At 48.6% G+C, this 15976-nt stretch overlaps 1 protein-coding gene across 2 annotated transcripts in view; it reads right to left on the bottom strand.

The window, feature by feature from the left end:
- Nucleotides 1-7497, bottom strand: part of MAP2K1 (mitogen-activated protein kinase kinase 1) — a 39499-nt gene extending 32002 nt beyond the window's left edge. The window contains exon 1 of one of the 2 annotated variants that reach the window (XM_069985901.1): nucleotides 7197-7497. In XM_069985901.1, coding sequence (XP_069842002.1) covers nucleotides 7197-7276 — 80 coding nt within the window. In that variant the 5' untranslated portion in view covers nucleotides 7277-7497. The remainder of the gene's footprint in view (nucleotides 1-7196) is intronic. The other variant, XM_069985911.1, reaches the window with a different exon arrangement.
- Between the last annotated feature and the right edge of the window lie 8479 nt (nucleotides 7498-15976).

Raw genomic sequence — 15976 nt, 5'->3', positions numbered from 1 at the left:
ATCTTAAGCCTTTCCAAACTTATTAGCTGCTGTATGTCCTGCAGGAAATGGTTTCTTTTCAGTTGATTTGAAAGAAAAAGATTTTTGCTGGACAACCCCTTTATACCAGTGCTTCTCAATTCCAGTCCTCACCAACAGGTCATGTTTTGAGGATTTCCCATACAAAGAACACCTGTGCTAATACCTGATGCACTGACAATAATTATATCACCTGTGAAATACTAAGGAAATCCTCAAAACAAGGACTGGAATTGAGAAGAATGCAGCGTATTTACAGCTGCGATACGCAGCAGATTAGATCTAAATAACTGAACACAGCATCAAATCTGCACCATCAAATCTGCTGTAGGTCTGCTGCGTATACGGTGTGTGTGTTTGTACCCTTAAAGAGGATGTACCACCAGGTACATCCTCTTTAATCTGAACCCACAGATCGAACGGAGCCGTCTCTCCCCTGTATGACGCGGCTCCATTCATTCTAATGGAGCTGCGTCATACAGGGGAGGGAATTCCTTTATACCGGGAAAAAATGACTTTTATTCCCCCGGCTCGTGACACGGGCGGAGAAGTAGTCATCCGGGCGGCTCCTCAACAGTGTCTAGTCACTGCGCTCTGCCTGTCAGCGCGCTCTGGTCCGTTACTGGCAGAGCGCTATGACTAGACAAGGGCGGGGAGCCGCCCAGATGACTACTTGCCCGGTATAAAACTCCTCCTGCAGCCGCGGATGGTACGTGCCAAGGCAGCTGCAGGAGCGTTAAACATTGCTTCAGGGAACCAATTGGGCTGAACGGGTCCCTTTAAGGTGGTCAATAATAAGCCTTAGGCTGCATTCTTATCACAGATGCTGCCCGGGCAGGAGAGTCCGTTACAGGTATTCCATGTCCGTGTGAATGTAGCCTTATACTAGAGCAAAGTGGTTTTTCAGCTCTCTAGAATAATGGCTACACCAAAGATTGTACGACTGAGGGTTGAGCATCAAAGATGGCCCAGCATTCACAAGAGGCAATTTACCATTTCTGCCACTGAGCTTACTATGGGACACAGCAATGTTATAAGCAATGCAATAGAGGAATGACTGTGCTTAGGGAGAAACCTGTCAATCAGTGGCAGGCTACAGGCAGGAACCCACATCTCATGAATATAGTGGATTCCCGATATGGACAGTTTCACAGGGTGTTAAAGGAAAAGTCTGGCTTTGGCTAAAATTTGACAGGCATCAGAGGCATGGGCAAACATCACAACCAATCCATATTTACCTCTCCCCATGCCCGCAATCCACAGCATGACCGGCTCTGGGCCCCCCACAGGAAGGCACGTGACGGCTGATGGAAAGCCCGCTCAGCCAATCAGTTGCTGGAGTGGCGTCCCGCCCCAGCCACTGACTGGCTGGGCAGCCAGTCTATCAGCCAGGTTGTGACATCAGCTATGTTGGAGATACCAGAGAGGCAAGTTAGTATCGTTTATTTATGTTCCCCCGGACATGGATGTACCCTATGGGAGAAGTCCCCAACATACACATCCAAAGTATTAGTTGTATCCATCATACATAGCATTCTAAGGTAAAAAGGCGTATACTGTGCAGTACACATTTATTTATAGGATCAAGCTCACTGAAACAGCACATAGGTCCACATTATTCTGATCCTGCAAACTCAACTACATACATCCAGAACAAAATTACACATTTTGGCCTCCATAAGGTGATCTATGGATTCATTTAATACAGACAAAGCTTCCGCTGTCCAGACATGATGGCAATTGTAGTTTAGCAACAGCTGGAGGGCCAAAGGTTCCCCATCCCTGGTTTAATGTTGCATAAAAACTACTTCATAGTCACAAAGAAGAAATTATGCTCATATCAGTGTGTCTGTTATTTATAAGTAAATTGGTAATTTTGCATTGCGGGTCCAAAATGCATTTAGGTGGAAAGGGTTAAACAAGCAAGTTTGCAATGGGTTTTCTGGCAAAATCTCTTGTACAAACAGTAGGACTGGTGCTCAGAGGAATACACGCCATACAGCGATCTCTTCATAATAGTAATTACATGTCTCCTAAATAGAAAACAGATGAATCTTGTAGACCTGCCCTCTAGGCTGCTCAGCATCCAGAGGGACCTATAAAGAGGAGGGCAAGATGAAGACGCAGGTGCTCAGCGTGCAAGAAAGAGATTAAAAAAGGCCCCAAGTAAAAATCACATGTATGTACATGACAGGATCACGTCCTTCTCTTATAGGAAACAGTAGGAGACAACAATTTACAGCATTCCAGTAAAACGCTACATAAAATATTGAGTGATGGTAAATAAGCTGTCTAATGGCTCATGTTTACTGTAATATGGATCTATATGCAGGGACCCTGAGGCTGCTATGGAGTCATACCCTAGCATTGTGCAGAGATTTTTCCTTACTGATTCACAGGGAATTCACAAAAGAGAAAGTGGTGTAATGTTTCACTGTCCTAGGAAAAAATATTATAATAAACCCTAAGGGTATAAACCCACACGCCGTATAAGCAGCGTATTTACTGCTGCGATACGCAGCAAATACGCAGCAAATACGCAGCAAATACGCAGCAAAAACGCAGCAGATTATATCTAAATAACTGAACACAGCATCAAATCTGTACCAACAAATCTGCTGCGTATTTGCTGCGTATTTGTTGCGTATCTGCTGTGTATACGGTGTGTGGGTTTGTACCCTAAAAAAAAAAAATATATTTTAAAGGGAACCTGTCACGCTGAAAGTGCAATCCAATCTGCAGACATCATGTTATAGAGCGGGAGGAGCTAAACGGATCAATATGTAGTTTGGTGGAAAAATTCCAGCTTAACTTCTAACTAGCTGATCATCTAGAGTAAGTAGTCAAGTGGGTGGTCCTACTCAGTGACTGACAGCTCTCACTTATACCCAGACAGCTGCCAATCAGTGGGTAGGAGCTCCCATTTGACTGCGTAGCCCAAAATGAGCAGAAGTTTACATGACTAAATAACATGTTATCCTGGAACTTTTCCAACAAAACTGTATATATCCATCTGCTCAGCTCTATAACACGATGGCTAAAATGAGACTTGTATTTTCAATGTGACAGATTCCCTTTGAAATAATTTTTGGTGATAAGAAATTACAAGAAGTTACAAAAACAACCAAGCAAGGTCAAACATTTTAGACTTGGCGATAATAAAGGACAAATGTACACCAACCTCTGTAAAGCCCCTATTCCGACTTGAGGAGCAAACAAACGCTCTCAGCGCTCGTTTGCTCCTCGTTCCCTGCTCACTGCCGCCGCTATTCCACACGGCAGCAGCGAGCGGGTGAGTCCGGGGGCTGCCCAGGTGATCGCTAGATCGTCCGGGCAGCCCATAGCATACAGCAGCGTCTGCTGACGACGCTCCTATTCCATGGAGCGATGGCAGCAGATCGTTGCAGTATCAGTTGTTGGTTTTTCAACATGTTGAAAAACAAATGACTGCAACAATCAGCCGACATGAACGATGTCGGCTGATCGTTGCCTTATATACCACGGGACGATTATAGACCGTAAAAATCCTTACGTAGAATAGGGCCTTAAGGCCAGTCTGTCAGGCTGCTGATGTCCTAAGTGGCCAGGACTGTGCCAGCTTTTGTCTCACCCACTCAGATCACAGACAGCCGTAGGGCTTGTGGATTGTGCCTGGAGGTGTCCCTAATCTCAGTGGGAAACACAGAGCTGGTTCAGCGTATCTCTGAGCTCCCCTCCTCTCACAAACCAGGGAATAAGAGCGAGACACAGCAATGCTGAGCTGAATCAGCCATGTGGCAATACCCCTTTAGGGTACGTTCACACTTACCGTTTCCGCAGCGTATTTTCTGCTGCGGACCCGGTAGGTGTGAACACACCTTCAAAGTGACTGTACCACCAGGCCCAGGCTGAAGCACTGGAGACGGCCCGACCCACCCTTAGTGGGGGGAAACCCCAGCCCTTTTATGATAGGGTTCCATTAATTCTAATAGGTCACGTCACGGAGGGGCTGGGGTTTCTTCCCACTAAGGGTGGGTCGGCCCGCCTCCAGTGCTTCAGCCTGGGCCTGGTGGTACAGTCACTTTAAATGGAGTAACCACATCCTCTATCCCTGTTCTAGTACATGCTATATAAGTTACTATGGGTCTGGAAGTCTGCTCTTTTCCCAAGACGGCTCATAACTGAAAAAATATATAACAAAAAAAAACAACATGTGCCAATTGATTGCTAACCTTATGGCCTCCTATTTACACAGAATGATTGTAAAAATTAGGACTATGACTACATTCCTGATACCTTTCTATTTATAAAGGAAAATATTAGTAAAAAAAAATAAATTTTAGCCTCTTGGTGTGGTTAATAAGCCACATTTGACTTCATATATCCCAATCATTAATCTACAAAAATCTGCTGTCACTCCTAACGGATCAATAATAATTCCTTGGGGAGCAACACGGCCATCTGTATACGGCACACTATATATCAACATGGCATCATACATCAAAATAGTACTAGCTATCCACAGCAGCCAAGCCACAGTCCATATTCCATTGATCCAATGCAGTTGTAGGGGAAAAAAGCTGATTAGTTGCCATGGGCTGCGAGGCCATTTTCCTTTGAACTAATTTTCATATACGAGGCCTAAAGAGGTCAAAATGGTGGAAATCACAATGGTCTCTTATAAGTCAGGCCTTCATTTCAGGGAACTTCCTTTCTTTTGCTACTCATTAGTAGGAACAATGATATTAACACAAGGGACACCTGGCCTGAGCTTTATGGGTGGTGAGAGATGACACAGAAGCCTTGATTTACCTTTCAGGAACATCTTCAGCATACAGCTTGCAGGTACTTTTCTCTTGCACAGAACAAATGCAAAGCCCCACCTGTGTTCTGTCCTGGTTTGTATGTTACTAAAGACAGAATTCCCCTAACAATACAAAGTGAACAACAGATTGCTGAGGTGAAACTCTTAAAGAGGACCTGTCACCCCCAGTGCTGGGGCAGAGCCCGGCCGACCCCCGGTGGAGACCCTTATACTTACCCAGTGCACGAAGTCCTGCTCCTGGACCCGTTCCCAAGATATCGCAGTCAGAAGCCCATCGCGCGTTCATCAGAGAGGAGTCCGACGCTTCTAGAGAATGACGGCTTCATTCATTCTCTATCAGCGTCGGACCCATCTCTGATGAGCGCGCGCTGGGCTTCCGACGGCGATGGGAGCGGGTCCAGGAGCAGGACTTCGTGCACAGGTTAGGTATAAGGATCTCCACCGGGGGTCGGCCGGGCTCTGCCCCAGCACGGGGGGGTGAAAGGTTCCCTTTAAGACTCCCCCTAGGATAAGAAGTCATTTTTTGGTAAATTGATTAAAAAACATTAGGTAACACATAGGCTACCACATGGTAAACAGTGGCCACTTAATGGTTATGGACACCTTTGAACACTTGTGTGGGTTAGCAAGTCAAGAAACTCACTGACCACCAACTGAAAAGGACCATAATACAATGGTGGCTGCTGTGTACCCCCAATCAGTTGGGTTTACTTACATGAAGGTTGTCCACTGATCAGTGCTGCATTGCAGCCTCTTCATTCTATTGACGGAGGGACTGCTATTATGTATAACATGTATACATAATAATAATGTAAAATGTTTTATGCACATGATGCATATTGACTCAGTATTTTTTTAGGATGTGTCAGGACAACCCAAGAAATGCTTTGTGGAGTCGGTTGATCCTCCGCACGTACTGCACACGAGCCCCTAGGTGTTTACCTTGTGTTAGTACCTGCCCAGCCCTGAAGGTGGACATGTGTAACCTGACCCGATCACTACTAATCAGGAATGACACATTGTAAGGATTCTTGCAGTCACCGGGCAGAATACCAACCCTCAGCCCCCTCACAGATTCACTCCAGCCTAGATCTGTGCTAGCATGACAAGCAGAATCCACCGGCTGCTATCTGCTTGAGTACCAGAGGGATGTCACCCTGTCCTGTGTATGTATATCAGTGCTACAGCTGCAATGGAGGGTCCCAGCCGAGCGTGTCTGGACACTTACAGACCTGTAGCTGAGAGTGACTGCAGGAGGAGGAGGAGGAGGAGAGATCTGCACCCGGCACATTCCTCTCATGTCCCAGGGCTTGCTCACTCCACACCTTCCCAGGCAGACACACCCAGGCAGAGGGCAGCACCCGTTATACCAGGCACCACTGCCACCAAGTAAACTTTACAACCTCCAGAGCTGCATTTTATTTTTACTGCCCATCTCCGGTAAATTCAGTCTATGTTAAAAAAAAAATACATGAAACAGATCCCACAAGGCTCCTATGCAGGAATGGCATATTATAAGGGCACATGAAACAATGCAGACCCCCTGCAATGGTGGTCTCTATTGTCTAAGAAAACTAATGTGCCCTTGTAATAGTGAGTCATGTGACCATTCCCCGCACTGCTAATTGGCTGGGAAGTGCCAATGAGGCAGGATATGTACTAAGGATTACCATGTCATCTTAGGGGGCAATTGACAAGTCTCAGTTACCACCATCAGTTTTTTGTAACATCCTTAAAGGGGTTATCCAAAGTTATAAAAAAAAAAAATGACAGCCACTGCCTTTCAGAAATAGCACCACCCTTCACCTCGGTTTGTATGCAGTATTGCAGCCATTGAAGTGCATGGTGTGGTGCAGTTTTTGGAAGTAGGCAATTCTATAAGCAAGCAGTTGGTTCATAGCAAGGTAGGAAACCTTGTCTCTCCAGCTGTTGCAAAACTACAACTCCCATCATGCCTGGACAGCTAAAGCCTTGGCTGTCCAGGCATGATGGGAGTTGTAGTTTTGCAACAGCTGGATAATCAAGGTTCCCTACCCCTGCTATGGAGTGTCCCTTTAAATACATATGTATATATGGAATTATGGGTAAAAATGAGGAACTATAGAGCACTAGATATGTGTGCAATGCATGAAGCAATGTCTGTGGCACGTATGGCAGGATGGAGGCTGGCAGTCCAGCAGGCAGGAGAGGTGGCAGTGCCTGCAGATGGAGCTGTCACTGTGACAGGGGGCTGTGCTCTGTGCAGCAAGTGTCTCCACCAGAGGAAAAGTCTCAGCCCTGGCAGGAAATGCAACAGGACAATGAGTCACTATGGAGGCTGCCTGCATGGATGTGCCCTGCAGCAGGGGCTCCCCACCCCGGCTCCATCACTTACTCTGCCGATGGGGTCCCGTTGACTGTGCTCCCATCAGGGGTGGGGGTGAGCTGGATGGGTCCGGGCTTCCTCTTAGGCATGGCTCCCCTTGTCGTCACACAGTGCAGCAGTCAGATGGAGAGTCCCCGTCCTTGTCACTCTCTTCCCTTCTGCATGCAGGGGCTGTAATGCTGTGTTACCTTCAGTCCCTGCTATCAGCAGCAGCAGCCAATGGGAGGAGCCCCCCGACAGACACAGGGACCGCGGAAACACGTCATAGCAGTGTAGAGCGGAGAGCGCGGGCGCCCCCTGCCGGAGAGCCGGAGCGCTGCGGCTCTATTAGTCATCAAGCCTCGTGGCTACAGAAAATGCCTGACGCCTATACTACGTCATGATATTCAATGCCGTTATTAGGATATGACAGTGGTCCCTCAAGTTGTTGCTTCCAAGCTGGTTAAATTCTAAGCAGAAGGCTGTCAGGGCAGGATGGGAGTTGTAATTTTCCAAGAGCCACAGGTTGGGAAACATTGGGGTATGCCATGGGGGTGGGTCCAACCACATAGCCCCCCTCAAAGCCTGAGAAAGTGTCAGATATAATAGTGCTATAAGGTTTGTGCACCTGTTCATTGGGTGGACAGCGGATTCCACCTGTGCATAGAATGGAGTGTATGGCACTGGCAGAGATGCGAGCTGTGGAATCCGCGGAGGGTGATCTGCCCGGATTCCGTAGTGTGCATATACGCATAGAGAGAGAAGAACAGTAAGGGTAGCTTCACACGTACCGTATCGCAGGTGATTTTCTGCTGCGGATGCGCAGCAGATCCGCAGAAGATTTTACTAAATGAATGAACACAGCATTAAATCCACACTGTAAAATCCACTGCGGATCCGCTGGGTCCCTTTAAGAGCGACTTGGGTCCCTTTAAGAACGACTTGGGTCCCTTTAAGAGCGTTTAACACCTAAAGGGACCCAAGTTGCTCTTAAAGGGACCCATGCCACCCGTCTGTAATCTTGTCAAAGACGTCATCTTTGGGAGGCCGGCCGACCCGCTCCTGCCATCCCTCATACCGGCCCCCCTCTGCCGCGTCATAACTGTGCTCAGCCGCGATTGGCTGAGCACAGTTATGCTCAGCCAATCGCGGCTGAGCAGCTGATGACGCGGCCGAAGATGACGTCTTTGACAAGATTACAGACGGGGTCGGTCGACACGGATCAGGTATGTATACTGCACTACACTTCTGGGTACACGGGCGGGGGGCGGGGAACACGGGAAGGGGGCCATTCACATACATAACATACATTACAAAGTTGTATAATTTTGTAATGTGTGTTATTTTGTGAATAATTTCTTAGTGCTGCACTACCCCTTTAAAAGGAACCTATGTCGCTCTTAAAGGGACTCATGTCACTCATAAAGGGACACAAGTCGCTCTTAAAGGGACCCAAGTCACACTTAAAGGGACAGGACCCAAGTCGCTCTTAAAGGGACGGGACCCATGTCACTCTTAAAGGGACGGGACCCATGTCGCTCTTAAAGGGACGAGACCCAAGTCGCTCTTAAAGGGACACGACCCAAGTCGCTCTTAAAGGGACGCGATCCAAGTTGCTCTTAAAGGGATGGGACCAAGGGTTAAAGTTTTTCTTAAAGGGAAGTCACTGTATAAAGGGGCACTCTTTTCAAGCACTATGTACCTTTTCTTTCACTCCATCCAGCCTGGGCCATCTTGAAGTCTTCCCCCAGCTGTGAATCTTCTCTCCAGAATCTGCCAGAGAAACATTTTTAGGCTCCAACACATACAGTAGAAAGGTCCCCTGTACCCCTATACAGTAGTTTCCCCCCTATATACCCCTACATAATAGTTATCCCCCCTCTGTGCCCCTATGTAGTAGTTACACCCCTCTGTGCTCCCACTTAATAATTAGGTATGCTCTGTGCCCCAATATAGTAGTAAGGTCCCTATATAATATAGGCACCTCTGTGCAGCCCCAATGTTAGTATAGACCCGTGTGCTGCCCCCAGTAGTATAGACCCCCTGTGTGCTACCACCAGTAGTATAGAAAGCTGTGTGCTGCCCCCAGTAGTATATAGACACCTGTGTGCTGCCCCCAGTGGTATTTAGACCCCATTGTACTGCCCCCAGTAGTATATAAACCCTATTGTGCTGCCCCCATTAGTATATAGACCCCATTGTGCTGCCCCCAGTAGTATATAGACCCCTGTGCGCTGCCCCCAGTAGTATATAGACCCCCTGTGCGCTGCCCCCAGTAGTATATATACCCCTTGTGTGCTGCCCCTAGTACTATAGACCACTAGGTGCTGCCCCCAGTAGTATATAGCCCCCTCTGTGCTCCCCCAGTTATATATACCCCCCTGTGCATTCCCCAGTAGTATAAATACCTCCCTGTGCACCCCCAGTAGTATATATATCCCCTGTGCTCCCCCCAGTAGTATATAGTCCCCCTGTGCACCCCCAGTATTATATATATCCCCTGTGCGCCCCCCAGTACGCTTTCCCAGTTATACATACCCCCTATGCACCCCCCAGTTATATATATATATATCCCCTATGCACCCCCCAGTTATACATATACATATATATCCCCTGTGTGCCCCAAGTAGTATATAGCCCCCATGTGCACTCCCCGTTATATATACCAGTTAAATATATACCCCTGTGCGCCTCCAAGTTATATATACCCCCCCATGCACCCCCCAGTTGTATATAGTAGTGCCTGTTGTAGTTGGGTCCTAGGTGCATTACACTCGATGCTTTGTGGCATATAAGAATACATAGATCTCTGGGAGACTCAGTGTAGGGAAGTGACCCCAGAACATCACTAATAGGAGATAGAACAAAAACATCTCCCCCTATCCCCTATTAGTGATGTTCTGGGGTCACTTCCCTACACTGAGCCCCCACAGATCTATGTATTCTTATATGGCACAAAGCATCCAGTGTATAATGCACCTAGGACCCAACTACAACAGCTGCAGGCACTACAACTCCCAGCCCTCAGGATATGCTGGGAGTTGTAGTACAGTAGTAAAACCCTCTGATAACTGCCCCTGTAGACAGATGTATTGTTGGACCTTCAGGGCAGATGGTTGTCACCCACAGATTGCAGCCACCAGGAGACTCTGCACACAGTGGTTTTTTAAAGGGTTGTCCACTCAGAAACTACAACTCCCAGCATACCCTGAGACCTGTATAAATGTAGCGTGGGCTATCTTGAAGTCTTCCCCCAGCTGTGAATCTTCTCTCCAGAATCTGCCAGAGAAACATTTTAGGCTCCAACTCATACAGTAGTAAGGTCCCCTGTACCCCTATACAGTAGTTACCCCCCTATGTACCCCTATATAGTAGTTACCCCCCCCCCCTCTGTGCCCCTATGTAGTAGTTAAACCCCCCTGTGCTCCCACTTAATAATTAGGTATGCTCTGTGCCCCAATATAGTAGTAAGGTCCCTATATAATATAGGCACCTCTGTGCAGCCCCAATGTTAGTATAGACCCGTGTGCTACCCCCAGTAGTATAGACCCCCTGTGTGCTACCACCAGTAGTATAGAAAGCTGTGTGCTGCCCCCAGTAATATAGACCCCCTTTGTGCTACCACCAGTAGTATAGAAAGCTGTGTGCTGCCCCCAGTATTATAGACAGCGGTGTGCTTCCCCAGTAGTATCTAGACACCTGTGTGCTGCCCCCAGTAGTATATAGACCCCATTGTGCTGCCCCCAGTAGTATATAGACCCCCTGTGCGCTGCCCCCAGTAGTATATATACCCCTTGTGTGCTGCCCCTAGTACTATAGACCACTAGGTGCTGCCCCCAGTAGTATATAGCCCCCTCTGTGCTCCCCCAGTTATATATACCCCCCTGTGCATTCCCCAGTAGTATAAATACCTCCCTGTGCACCCCCAGTAGTATATATATCCCCTGTGCTCCCCCCAGTAGTATATAGTCCCCCTGTGCACCCCCAGTATTATATATATCCCCTGTGCGCCCCCCAGTACGCTTTCCCAGTTATACATACCCCCTATGCACCCCCCAGTTATATATATATATATCCCCTATGCACCCCCCAGTTATACATATACATATATATCCCCTGTGTGCCCCAAGTAGTATATAGCCCCCATGTGCACTCCCCGTTATATATACCAGTTAAATATATACCCCTGTGCGCCTCCAAGTTATATATACCCCCCCATGCACCCCCCAGTTGTATATAGTAGTGCCTGTTGTAGTTGGGTCCTAGGTGCATTACACTCGATGCTTTGTGGCATATAAGAATACATAGATCTCTGGGAGACTCAGTGTAGGGAAGTGACCCCAGAACATCACTAATAGGAGATAGAACAAAAACATCTCCCCCTATCCCCTATTAGGGTAGCTTCACACGGGCGGGCTCGCTGCGAGATTCTCGCTGCGAGCCCGGCAGGTCCTGTCAGTTTCCATAAACTACATACTTGCTGCGGACCGCAGCGAGTATGTAATTGTACCGCGCTTAACCCCTTCTACTCCCGCCGGCTCCCCCGCTGTAAGCAGCATACATTACCTGTCCTTGCTGCACGGGTCCGGCGTCCTGCTCTCCCGCCCGGCCAATCAGTGGCTGCGGCTGGGCAACACACTAATTGGCCGGACGGGAGAGCAGGACGCCGGACCCGAGCAGCAAGGACAGGTAATGTATGCTGCTTACAGCGGGGGAGCCGGCCGGGAGTAGAAGGAGTTAAGCGCGGAACAATTACATACTCGCTGCGGTCCGCAGCAAGTATGTAGTTTATGGGAACTGCCAGGACCTGCCGGGCTCGCAGCGAGAATCTCGCTGCGAGCCCGCCCGTGTGAAGCTACCCTTAGTGATGTTCTGGGGTCACTTCCCTACACTGAGCCCCCACAGATCTATGTATTCTTATATGGCACAAAGCATCCAGTGTATAATGCACCTAGGACCCAACTACAACAGCTGCAGGCACTACAACTCCCAGCCCTCAGGATATGCTGGGAGTTGTAGTACTGTAGTAAAACCCTCTGATAACTGCCCCTGTAGACAGATGTATTGTTGGACCTTCAGGGCAGATGGTTGTCACCCACAGATTGCAGCCACCAGGAGACTCTGCACACAGTGGTTTTTTAAAGGGTTGTCCACTCAGAAACTACAACTCCCAGCATACCCTGAGACCTGTATAAATGTAGCGTGGGCTATCTTGAAGTCTTCCCCCAGCTGTGAATCTTCTCTCCAGAATCTGCCAGAGAAACATTTTAGGCTCCAACTCATACAGTAGTAAGGTCCCCTGTACCCCTATACAGTAGTTACCCCCCTATGTACCCCTATATAGTAGTTACCCCCCCCCCCCCTCTGTGCCCCTATGTAGTAGTTAAACCCCCCTGTGCTCCCACTTAATAATTAGGTATGCTCTGTGCCCCAATATAGTAGTAAGGTCCCTATATAATATAGGCACCTCTGTGCAGCCCCAATGTTAGTATAGACCCGTGTGCTACCCCCAGTAGTATAGACCCCCTGTGTGCTACCACCAGTAGTATAGAAAGCTGTGTGCTGCCCCCAGTAATATAGACCCCCTTTGTGCTACCACCAGTAGTATAGAAAGCTGTGTGCTGCCCCCAGTATTATAGACAGCGGTGTGCTTCCCCAGTAGTATCTAGACACCTGTGTGCTGCCCCCAGTAGTATATAGACCCCATTGTGCTGCCCCCAGTAGTATATAGACCCCATTGTGCTGCCCCCAGTAGTATAAAGACCCCTTGTGTGCTGCCCCTAGTACTATAGATCACTAGGTGCTGCCCCCAGTAGTATATAGCCCCCTCATTGCTCCCCCAGTTATATATACCCCCCTGTGCATTCCCCAGTAGTATAAATACCTCCCTGTGCACCCCCCAGTAGTATATATATCCCCTGTGCTCCCCCCAGTAGTATATAGTCCCCCTGTGCACCTTCCAGTAGTATTTATATCCCCTGTGCACCCCCAGCACGCTTTCCAAGTTATATATACCCCCTGTGCACCCCCCAGTTATATATATATATCCCCTGTGCACCCCCCATTTATATATATATATATATATATATATATATATATCCCCTGTGCTCCCCCAAGTAGTATATAGCCCCCATGTGCGCTCCCCGTTATATATACCAGTTATATATATACCCCTGTGCACCCCCAGTTATATATACCCCCCATGCACCCCCCAGTTGTATATATATTCCCTGTGCGCCCCCAGTAGTATATAGCCCCCCTCTGCGCTCCCCCAGTTATATATACCCCCCTGTGCACCCCTCTGTTATATATATATTCCCCCCTCTGAGCCCCCCCAGTTATATATACCCCCTGTGCACCCCCCAGTAGTATATAGCCCCCCCTGTGCGCTCCCCGAGTTATATATACCCCCCATGCACCTCTCAGTAGTATATAGCCCGCCTTGTGCACGCCCCGAGTTATATATACCCCCCGTGCACCCCCTCAGTTATATATACCCCCCTGTGCGCTCCCTGTCATATATATACCCCTTGTTCACTCCATCCCCCCCAGTAGTATATAGGCACCCCTAGTAGTATAGACCCCCGCTGTGTGCTGCCCCCGTTATATAGCCCCCCTTTGTGCTCCCCCTCCCATAAAGCCAATAACAAAAAAAAACAAACACGTATTCTCACCTGGGTCCGCGCGTTCCTCTTCTCTCACCTCATCCTTGTGGCCGCAGGCAGTGCTTTACCTGCGGTCACAAGAGGCCGCTCTCCCCGGCGTCACTCAGCCCCGATATCACTACAGGGGAGCGGCCTCTCATCCCGACCTGTCAGTGCAGCTGCTGCTGCCTGTACCTATGAGCGCTTGTCACGAGCGCTCATAGCTACATTTCAGGTGTGTGTGTGTGGGGGGGGGCTGCAGGGGGCCCACTGGTCGCACAGCAAAGGCCGGCCGTGCACGTGCACCATGTGCCCTCTGGTTAAAGTGGCCCTGCTGCCACTACACACTACATGGGGGTACAGGAGGGCAATATCACTACATTATCACTACATGGGCCACAGGAGGGCATTATCACTACATGCGGGCACAGGAGGGCATTATCACTACATGGGGGTACAGGAGGGCATTATCACTACATTATCACTACATGAGGGCACAGGAGGGCATTATCACTACATGGGGGTACAGGAGGGCATTATCACTACATCGGGATACAGGAGGGCATTATCACTACATGGGAGTACAGGAGGGCATGATCACTACATGGGGGCACAGGAGGGCATTATCACTACATGGGAGTACAGGAGGGCATTATCACTACATGGGGGCACAGGAGGGCATTATCACTACATTATCACTACATGGGGGCACAGGAGGGCATTATCACTACATGGGGGTATACCAGGGCATTATCACTACATGGGGCACAGGAGGGCATTATCACTACATGGGGCACAGGAGGGCATTATCACTACATAGGGGTACAGGAGGGCATTATCACTACATGGGGGTACAGGAGGGCATTATCACTACATGGGGGTACAGAAGGGCATTATCACTACATGGGGGTACAGGAGGGCATTATCACTACATGGGGCACAGGAGGGCATTATCACTACATGGGGCACAGGAGGGCATTATCACTACATTATCACTACATGGGGCCCAGGAGGGCATTATCACTACATGGAGGACCAGGAGGGCATTATAACTACATGGGGGCATAGGAGAGCATTATCACTATGGAGGGAAATATTACTATATTGGGCACTGGAGGGCAATATAACCATATAAGTCTCAAGAGGAATTACTACCATATAAGGCACAGGAGGCATAATTACTATATGGGAGAAAAGTGTATATTAATATATGGGGCACAAGTGAAAGATATTCAGCAGTGGCGCCATATAGTATTACAAAAACAGGGCCAAAAGACCCTAATATTTCTACAAATTGTGTGAGTGAAAAATGTTGCTTAGGTGACTGCCCCAGAGCCATCTCCAGTAGGACACAGCTCACCACTGACACTATACTGGAACCACTTCCCAATCTCCCATTTTCCAGATCATACAAAGTTAAGGGTCCTATTACACGGAGCCTTTTTTAACGATTAACGACTCTGGGTGCGTTTACACAGAAAGATTTTTCTGACAGATTTTGGAAGCCAAAGCCAGGAATGGATTTGAATAGAGGATAGATCCCAGTCTTTCCTTTATCACCTGATCCCTGTTTATAGCCTGTTCCTTGTTTTGGCTTCAAAGATCTGTCAGATAAATCTGTCTGTGTAAACGCACCATAACGATAAACGATTGCAAACGAGATTGATTATCGTTAACCTGAAATCTTTCACCATATTACACAGAACGATAATCGTTAGTTGCGATCGTTACTATGATCGTTTATTCCTTCTGATCCCAGCAAAACAATGAACAATGTGCAATTATGGTGCGTTTACACGAAAGGATAATTGGCCTGATGGTACAATTAACAATGTCGGAGTAACGATTTTTTTTTCATAACGATCAGCGTTTAGACGGTACGATATATCGTACGGAAAAATCGTTTTGCGATCGCGCGCCCGCAGCCAGGCCCCCTCGCTCTTAGCCCGGCCCCCCGCTCATTCGCAGCCTCCATCTCCACCCCCGCCGCCGCTCCGGTCGCCCCCCCCCCCCCCCGCCGCCACTCCAATCGCCCCCCGCCGCTCCGGTAGCCCCCCCGCCGAAGCCGTCGATCCGGTGGCCCCCGCCGCGAGCACACGTTACCTGCTCTGCGCAGCAGGTCTTCCGACATCCCCGGCTCCCCTCTTCAGTGCACTGATTGGCGAC

The sequence above is a fragment of the Dendropsophus ebraccatus genome, chromosome 1 (assembly GCF_027789765.1).
Source record: "Dendropsophus ebraccatus isolate aDenEbr1 chromosome 1, aDenEbr1.pat, whole genome shotgun sequence".
In the NCBI taxonomy this organism is placed as follows: domain Eukaryota; kingdom Metazoa; phylum Chordata; class Amphibia; order Anura; family Hylidae; genus Dendropsophus; species Dendropsophus ebraccatus.
This window is presented reverse-complemented; position numbering and strand designations above follow the sequence as displayed.